Below are 9895 nucleotides of genomic sequence, written 5' to 3' on the forward strand. Positions count from 1 at the left end.
TAGGGACACTATTTTCCAGGGATTTTAGGAGAAATAAATGAACTGACAAAGCAGAATGCTTAGCTCATAGTACAGGCTCAATAAATATTTATTGAGTGAATATGTGAATAATTGAACCAAAGCATATACCTCATTTACTAATTTCCTTGTAGAGATTAAGCAAAGTGAAAGCAAGTTTGCCATCTTTGAGAAAATCTGATGAGGAAAATACAGGTTCTACCCATGCAACAGAGCCATGACTCATAAGGGACAAGGCCTTTTGCTTTTTCTTAGACAAGAAAGTCACATTTATTAGCACCCAGTCAGCTATTTTAAACTAACCTCTGATCTTGACATTTACCAGCAAAAGGAAGTCTTTAGTTATGTAACAAACCAGCAGTCCATGCATCCCGCCTGTAACAACAATAACAACAGAAGCCCATTTGTCATTGTGCCTGACTCTATTCAAAACAACACATCTCTTCACTAGCTTGGATTTTTTCCCTTACATTCTCTGAGGCTGCCAATTGATGTCTGACAATCCAGTAAGGGGGTGAAGATTGACATCTGCTTAGATAGGTGTGCGTGTGTGTGTGTGTGTGTGTGTGTGTACACACATGTTTAAAAAGGAAATTCTTCTGCTGTAAAATTAACCAGAATTAAATTATTTGACAAAATTCCCAAAAACTCCATTTTTATGGTGATAAGGAAACCCATGCCAGGTCAAACAAATGGCTTGTGATTTTATGGCATTAAAGTAGACTTCCAAATAGATTGGAAAACAAAAACTCATTCACAAAAACCCATGATTTCAGATTGGCATATCAAGCATAATTCCTGAGCATTTGCAGAAATGAATACTCCTACCAAGGGCACAGTACTTATTTCAAACAAACTTGACATCAACAGATCCACTGTTGCATTTAAACAATGAAAAAGAACCAGGACATTTTTGGGGGGTGGGGAGGGGCGATGGACAATCTCAAATCAAATGCAGTAAATTTCTTTGAGCCACTTATACACATATTCAAAAATCTAAAAATTTGCTGGAGATCTATATTCTTTCTGTTCTTAAACTTAAAGGAAATACAGACCGACAAATCTCAGAGGGAAAGGGTGGGGGTAGAGGGGCAGGAAAAGATTAGCCGAAGAACTTATATGCATATATGCATAGCCCACGGACACAGACCATAGTGTGGTGAAGGCCTGGGTGGGGGACGCAGAAGTGGGGTGGGTCACGGCAAAGGGGGAAAAAAGAGCATCTGTAATACTTTCAACAATAAAGATAAAATTTTAAAAAGAAAATATAGATTGAACACTGAGAGGAAATCATGGGAGTTTATTTTAGACTCTTAGGTATAAAATGATGAATAACTTTTGGTTATTAGAGTCAAACATACTAGTCTTTTGTCTTTGTGTTTGCTTGCTTATACCGAGTGCTAAAGGTAAACGATCAGTTAGAAGATTTATTCAAACCCCAGCTATTGCCTAAGTAGGAGAGGTTCATTGTGATTCTCACACTAAGAAAGGGTGTTGGTAAAGGATCTGGGAGACTGAATTTAAGTTCCAGCTCAAAAATTTACCTGGGGTTTCCAAACAACAGTACCGCATGAAAGTCACAATTATAGAGCAATGGAACAGAATTGAGAGTCTGAAGTGTTATACATCTATAAACAAGTGAGTTTTGATGAGGCTGCTAAGACTCTACAATGGGGAGAGAATCATCTCTTCAAAAAATGGTTCTGGGAAAACTGGATATCCACATGCAAAAGAACATTAAAGTTCCCAGGACAAAGCACGGTGTACTACAGTAAGGTCAAGGGGTAGAATGAGCCAGGCAGAGACTGCAACTTGCCAGGCTAATATCTATTTTCCTCTTCGTAATAAAAGGATCCCCATGTTCTTGGAATGGCAGTGTGTCCAAGTAAATATCCGCATTTTTTAGTCCATGGGATTAGCAGTGGTCAGGGATATGTCAAAGTTCGTTAAGGGAGTTTTTGAGAAAAGCTCTCAAAGGGGCTGCTCAGCTGGCAGCTGCCTATCGCTGTCTTTTCCTTCTTCATGCTGCCTGACACGTGACTAGAATGGCTGCAGGCACAGCTGCATCTTGGACTTTGAGGATAGAAGTCTGTCTGTGAATACCTGAGGCGACAAGGCCCAGGCCTCTGAGCATTGCGGGGGCCACTACGCCTGTCCTCAGCTGCCTGTGTCTAGACTGACTTTACATGAGTGAAAAATAGACATCTACTTGTTCAGGCCATTTCTATTTGAGCTGTTTGTTTTATGAACCCAAGACTAATCCTACCTAATTCATCAGTTCCTGTGTTTGTGGGGCACAGATCAAGGGTGAAGAGACACCTGGGCCTGTAGGATTGTGTTAGGGCTGGAACTTAGCTTCAGCTTAGAGTGGAAACTTGCTAGAAAGGAAAATTCTTGATCCCCCACCCCGATCTCCTGAGTCAGAAACTCTGGGAATAGAGCCCAGTCTAACAAGCCCTCCAGGTTCCAGTTTGGGAACCAAGGTAAGTTCTTGTTGTTCAGAATTGCTTGAGTAGGAAACTTCTTTTAAATGGCTTTGGCCTGTGACCACATGTTCTTAAGAATAAGGGCATTGAATTTTAAAAAATACTTAGGTTCTAACATCAGCTTCACCACTTATTACCTGTATGACTTGGGCAAGTGACTTAATGTTTTTAAGTCTCATTTTCTTCATGGGGCTATAATAATAGAGCCCCTCAGAGAGTTCTTGTGTGGATCACATGGAACATCTATAAATCTCAGCAGAGAACCTGAAACACTGTCGATGCTTCATAAATGTCAGTTCCTTCACTCACCGTCTATCATTTATGATGCATAGCAGGCACACATTCCTGCGGGATCCGAGCTTAGACACCCCCTCACTGCACCCCCTTTCACTCTTTGTCCTCATTATTGCTCCTATTATTCTTTGGAGAAGAAACTTAGGCAAGGAGATGGGGGCGGGGGCACGGGGTAAGTAGGAAAAAGACTCTTCTTTGAATGTTACATAAATGGTCAAGTTCACTACAGAGTGAGGATACAGGAAGGCACTGTTACAAGTTTTATTTTTGGCCTTCGGCAACGTTCCTCACCAGGTAAGGAAAAAAATTATACCGCGCTGCCATATAAGCTATTACTAAGAAGTAAGAAAAAGGTTCATATGTGTTTTTCCCCCCAAATTGGGAAATAAAACAATCACGGTCATCTCCATGGAAATTTCTTTGCATTGTGGGTACCACCAATACATCTCTCATTATGAAAACAAAAGGAGCAACATTATTTTTATGCTCCAAAAGGTGATAAAGGTTCCTCTTGCTGTGTCTTGTCACATCTCTACCTGAAAATAAAAGGCTAGAGTAAAGGTCAAGTTCCTCACCCCCAAACATTCCACTTCCTAGCTTTTGCATCAAATCATGACATCTCTTTCCCAGCTAGTGTTTATTATGTAAACTAATATTAATAAATAACTAATATTTTGCTGGGTATGGTATCTAGAAGATGCTTGAAACTAATTCTGACTACATAGTTGTTATTGGACTCACCTCCTTGGTGGGGAATGATCACAGATCCCCCCATTCTCCAGTCTCCAATTTCCTTAAGAAAACCCTGCAATGACCAGACACAAGCACTGCCCATTTAGCTCCCAAGCTGGACAAAATCAGAGAATGGGCAAAACAACGTAAGACCAAAGAGATGATGCAGAAAAGAACAAGATTAGCTACTTAAGGCCCTTTACCAAGTGTAAAGCTGAGAAAGAGAAGAAGAGACAGCGGGTGGTGAGGAAGCCAAGTGGGAACAAGGGAGCTGGGGAGGCAGGGGGGGGCTTTCCTTGGTTGAAAAACTGTAAGATTGTGATTGCTGGGGAAGAGCTGTTGTATTATATGTGGGTAGCTTTCAAACACTTTGAGAGACATTAATAAAAATAAAAAAAAAAGAAATTTCTTACATACACACACACCAGCCCATGACACAAAGAATCACACAGTTTAATTATGACCACTGTCAGGAGTGCAGATAAATAAACCTGTATTGAGGACCTACTAAGAGCCAGGTACACTTGTTTAATCCTCACAACAGCCCTACGAAACCAGTATGTTTACCCCCTTCTAGATAAGACAGCTGTGACTCAGAGAAATTAAGTGAATCGTCCAAGGTCATAAAACTACTAGTAGCAAGAAATAGAATAGGAACAAAGCCTGAGCTTTTCGGGGCCTGCTGCTGGGAGCTGGGAACCAGAAGCACCTCAGGGACTGTCTCACTCGCGCATGGTGTGCACTGGGGTGTCTCTGCCTCTCTGCTCCATTGTGGAACTGGGGGTTCTCCTGACATTTCCTCAACACAAGAGCTGCGGGATGTTTGCTTGTGTCAGGTCAAAAATGCACCCCCCAGTGCGGCTTTGTCCCTCCCACTGCACAGGTGATAAACGCCAGCACACATACAAAAGCCACGGTTATGCGTTGCTCCAGGAACCTTTTTACTCTTCTTTCCTTCTCTTCCTGAACACTCTTCCCTTTTTCCTACCGCCCACTTTGAGTTCTTTATCTACTGCTCATCTCCAGGCATTTCCTTTCACTGATCTTACACTGGAGAAAACACAATCAAGACTTTTCTTTAGCAAACCTTCGTAATGTTTTGTGCTCTTTACTATTGTAACCCAGGACAAGAGTTGGATTCTTCTGACCCTTTATACTCTGTCCAACTAAATTGTTGCAAACTCGCTTATTATAGCTATGAATAGCCCAGATTATAAGCCATAATTGCAAATTATCCTGATCTCATATTTCTTTTCTGTTTGGCAATGGTGACATGACTGCCGAGAAATAAAGAATAATTGTTAGCTCGAGGGGAGCCAACAAAAGTTCTGTTTACTATGTGACCTCACAATCTCTTCATTTTCTCATTATTTCTAAGCTGCTTTCTTCCTTTTTTTTTTTTTTAATCGCAGGGAAAGAACAGAGACTCTCCTGAAAGTAACCTTAGAAAGGTTCAGTGTTGGTCTTGAGGCCCAGGACCAACAGTCTTATTGCAGATGAAATCCCAGGCATCTATACTTTTCATTCCGAGTTAATTTTCTGTTCTTCTCTAGGAGGCAAAGCCAGGGGGTAAAATTTTGGCTGACAATGAGATTTACCCATTTCTCAAAGGCAGAATCCACTGGTTGACCACACCATGAGCTCCCAACTCCCGAGTTACAGCACTAATCGTTGTTCCCGCCGTTTCCTCTGCTCTCCTCCACCCACCCATTTCTAGCCCACTAGGCCAGCGTATCTGGCCTGTGCTCAGCCATAGGGCTGGCAATTTTGATTACCAGTGAAAGCCAGCTAGCATTCTCATCATCTTTGTGACAAATCATGATATTTAAAAGAAGCCTTAAGATGTATACATGATGTATACAGGCAAAAGTATTCCTACACACACACACACACACACACACACACACACACACACACACACACACATGTCATTCTCTTGAATACTGAAGACAGTTTCTCTTTCTGCAACCACTTAGTGGCATAGCCTGGTAAGGAAGACAGTGGCACCCAGTGGACAAATGTTTGACTGTTTGAGACAGGTGTTCCATGTTGAAATATTCTCGTATCATGTATATTAAGAAATGTCAGTTGCTCCCCTCCCATTTCACTATCCGTCATCCCATTTTTAAAATAACCTACTGAATTTAAAAGGGGAGTGGAATGTTCTTATCTTTTCAAGAATAAGACTAATCTAAAACACTGGAGGAAGCAACAATTTCAGGATTAAATCCTCTGAGAACAGTGTTTATATTTAATTAACACGTTTCAACAGTAACAGTGGAGGCAGCCAAACCTAGTAAAATACTCAACTTTTAGTTAAAAATATAATATTGAAAATGCTTGTCAGGTGCTTTTGTTTTTTTACACATTATATCCTCCTTTTCCTCAAAACATTGCCAACTTCCAATCGAATTCACTTGGTTGTGCAAATTTGGCAACTCCAAGGACAATACTTCAGGAAAATAACACAAATTCTGCAACTTAATGATATTGTGCAGTTTATCTGGGAGCCATACAAATACCGATTTTTACTCTCTACATCTTTCATTGATCGTTTTGGTTGTGAACCTCTTGGGTAGAGAAGCCCCGAGTATATATCATCCTTCCTGAAACACCTAACTAGCATCTTACTCATGCTAGGTATAAAGAAGGTAAATAAAATCCAGTTTCCATTTTACATATTGAATCTTCTAAACGCTGAAAAAAATAGATCTAATTTTTGATGTTACATAAAGGAATCAGTGAGTTAAGAATCTTAAATATTAGGGGCTCTTTGTATTGAATAAAATATTTTATAAAGAATAAGAGGATTGAGTGCTGTGTGGGTGAATCAAATTTTACTGATTTAAATGAGAAATAATTAAAAGATATTCAATTACACAATAAACAAATATCTTAGTGCAAAAGTTAATACCAGCTGGGGTGCCCTCTGTTAGTTAGCCATTAAAAACTTCTTCCAGTATGGAGGGTAAGAAATTCTTAGTTTTTTTTTCCCCTTTGAAATGGTGCCCATGTTCATCATTATTATTATTTTTTCATAATATTGCCACAGTTTTAAGGCTTGTTTTTATTTATTTCAGAGAAAAGAGCAGTTGGCAAGCCAGGGTTATGGCATGCTGCTGACATGGAAACTTTCCCAAATGGCTCTGGGCCTAGGGCAGCACCTTCCACTAAATGATGTAAGCCCCCCATGACCCTTTGCATCAATCACATTTAGTCAGTAAACAATACACATATCCTGGCCCTGGCAAGGTACCTCAGTAGTTAGTGCATCATTCTGATTCCCTAAAGTTGTGAGTTAGATCCCTGGCTAGGGCACATACAATCAACCAATAAGAGCATAAATAATTGGAACAGCAAATCAAGGTTTCACTCTCTTCTTTCCTCTTTCTCTAAAATCAATAAGTAAAATAAATGAAAACAGACGCACACACAAAAACACATCCCAAAGTAAGACATGCACTCTTTTGGTAAATTGGAAAAGAAACAGAGGCCATATGTGTGTTTGTGCCACTACCTTCCAGGTTAATTATACTTATTTTTCTCATAACACAAGCATCTTTCCCCCTAGTTGCTGCAAAAATTCTCGTAAAATGTCATGCAATCCAATTTTGCTAGGCAAACCTTTGTTATGAAAAACAAAAACAACTCTTAAAATTGTTTTTCAAAAATTTCTAAGAATATATTATCATAATGTATCAAACCACGATAAGTCAACAGACATTTATAACATTTCAGAGTTTCTGCTGTCTATTTTCCTCCACTGTCTGTCACCAACAGTGAGCAGTGGGCTCTGTAGGACTCAGGCTTTAGGCACCTTTGTTCTCTGGGGCTGAGCTCCCTGCCCAGGGAGAATGGACAACAGTAATCGTAGGATTTGCACCACACACTGTGCTGTTGCAAAGTGTAATCCTATTGGGAAATGGTCCAGCCCCTGGGCTGAGCTGTATTGATACCCACACTCGCTGTGTCTGACGTCAGAGACCTGCTGTGTACGCAGATCCCCTACAAAGCACCCAGGCTGCCCAGTATGGGCTGGGCTCCTCCTAGGACCTGCCTGGCTTCTGTGATTTTCTCAAGATAAGAGGGAAGCCAGTATTTGGAAAATTCTCTTTCCTCAAATAATTTGAGAAAATTTCTTCTGTGTGGTTCCTATAGGTTTTTACCTTATTTTTGGGCTTATCTGTTTATAATGCTTCACTTATTCAGAAAAACCACTTGCCTAAAGATCGTTTGCCTGACTGAGGGGCTATGGTGAATGAAAATCAAAATATAATTGTAAAAGGAGTTGTATAGGCTGAAAAGGTCCACACAGATTAAAGTAATTATTACTATATGTAAAATGAATGATATGCTGTATGTATGTGTGCACATGTGTGCACAAGTGTGTATATGTGTGTGTGTGTGAGAATTATTGCAGAGGTTACAGCACGTATTTAGATTGACACTTGCTCTACTGAACACTGAGAAACACATCTTTCCATCACCAATGACAGGCATTACCTGCTCAGATAAGGCTTTAGCCTTTTCTTCCGCTTCCTTCAGGCAAACCTCCAAGGACTTGAGATGTGCCAACGTGAACGTCATCTGTCCAGTTCCCAGGGACTCTTTCTTTAAAATAACAACCAAGTATTACTTTTTGACATGGATAAGTCCCTGAGCATAAGTCTCAAACAACTTTCTGGACTAAAGACAGGCTTCATAAACTCACACACATCATCTTTTCTTCTTCTTCAACAACAGTAATAAAACCATGAAACATTACGAAAGCAATAGCCTTATTTAACATTTAGGTTCTAAAGGAAGGGTAAAAATGCCTATTAAAGTATAACAATGAATAGCTTTAAAAAGTTTGAATAAAATTGCCCATGTTGAAATGTGGTTATTTTGCAACTTTTATTCTTGATACAAAAAAAAAACACACAACACAAACAACTTTCCCTTAAGAGGTTAGGACCAAAATTTTACATTCCTAATAAGAGATGTCGCCGAGAATGCCTACATTTTAAACATTCACCTATCTTGAGAAACAGTCATCTTGTTTCCTGTCATTTTCTTATCAGAAGTTCCATTAAAGCAAAGATACTACCTGGTTTAGAATCAGACCATCCTTCCCCAGAACACAGCTAATACGGCTTGAGTCAGCAGATGGGTAAAATGGTTCAAAAGTTACTTTTTCGCATTTAAAAGCAGAAGTGTATGCAAAATTGGCATGGACATAGCAGTCGCTGGCCGCACGGAGACTGGAGTGCTTACTGGCCGCTCTTTGGCTATTGAGACAATTAATTAAAGTTATGCAGCAACATGAAAAGTTAAAACAGAAAACCTGCCGCAGTTTTTTCCCTTTGCTTTAGGAGCCCACCGATTTTACGTGTGTGCGTTTCCTTATGATACAATAGAGCCATCTGGTGGCAAATGGAACCAGCCGTGAAAATAAAGCATTCATTCCGTTCTTACAGTTGTTCATGCAGCACTCTGACCTTAGGGCCATGCCACAGGCCTCAGATATAAATGACACTCATGAGATGAGGGGCAAAGGAGTAGCTCTAAAACAGCCTGGCTCCCCGTGGCTGTAAATCTCCTCCAAAAGCTGGCTTTTGGGAGATGAACATTTTGGGCTAGAATGGTGATATTTGGGATGAACCAATGGTCCTCATCATGCCATGATGACTCCAATAATTTGAAGTCATTCCCCCCCCCCAAAATTCTCAAAAATACTGCCTCAAAACAAAGTTCTTTACACTTACAGGTAGTTCATGCTATAAAACATTTTATGCAGAAAGGGGAAATTGTCAGGAGGCCAAATTTGTCCCAAAAGATTGGTATTCCCAGATGTAGGCTACTGTTTCCAAGGAGAATCTTCTGGTATCATGTAGGGTCTTTAGAGAAAGTTTAAAAAATTTTTTAGGAGTAGACCAAGTAAGATCAGCTAATCTGTTTTTCTAGGTCATTTTTCTCCAAACATCCCAAATTTTCCTGGCCAAAGACTACCATTTCCAATAAGACAAGCATCCTATCTAATAAAAGACAAAAGGATAATTAACCGTACCTCTGCTACGCTTCCCATTGGCTAATCAGGGTGATATGCAAATTAACTGCCAACAATGATGGCGGCCAGCACCCATGCAGCTGAAGTGAACAGGAGACTTGTTTACTCCAGTGATGGAGGAAGCCAAGGTTCCCTGCCTGCTGCAGCCTGGCTCTGAGCCCGAAAGCAACAATGTTTCAATTATAGAAGCTAAACAAACCCCAGATACCTGCTTTCAGCTGGCCGTGGCCTCAGAGCTGGGAGCGAGCAGTGACAGCAACAATGTTTCAATTATAGAAGGTAAATAAATCTCAGAATAAAAAAAACGGAAAATTTC

At 40.2% G+C, this 9895-nt stretch overlaps 1 protein-coding gene across 1 annotated transcript in view; it reads right to left on the reverse strand.

Annotated features, from left to right (window-relative positions):
- Nucleotides 1-9895, reverse strand: part of LOC107183188 (probable DNA double-strand break repair Rad50 ATPase) — a 185887-nt gene that overhangs the window by 148614 nt on the left and 27378 nt on the right. Inside the window, 1 exon segment of the mRNA XM_015564386.1 lies at nt 8034-8141. Coding sequence (XP_015419872.1) covers nt 8034-8141 — 108 coding nt within the window.

This window comes from Myotis davidii, unplaced genomic scaffold (assembly GCF_000327345.1).
Source record: "Myotis davidii unplaced genomic scaffold, ASM32734v1 scaffold159, whole genome shotgun sequence".
In the NCBI taxonomy this organism is placed as follows: Eukaryota; Metazoa; Chordata; class Mammalia; order Chiroptera; family Vespertilionidae; genus Myotis; species Myotis davidii.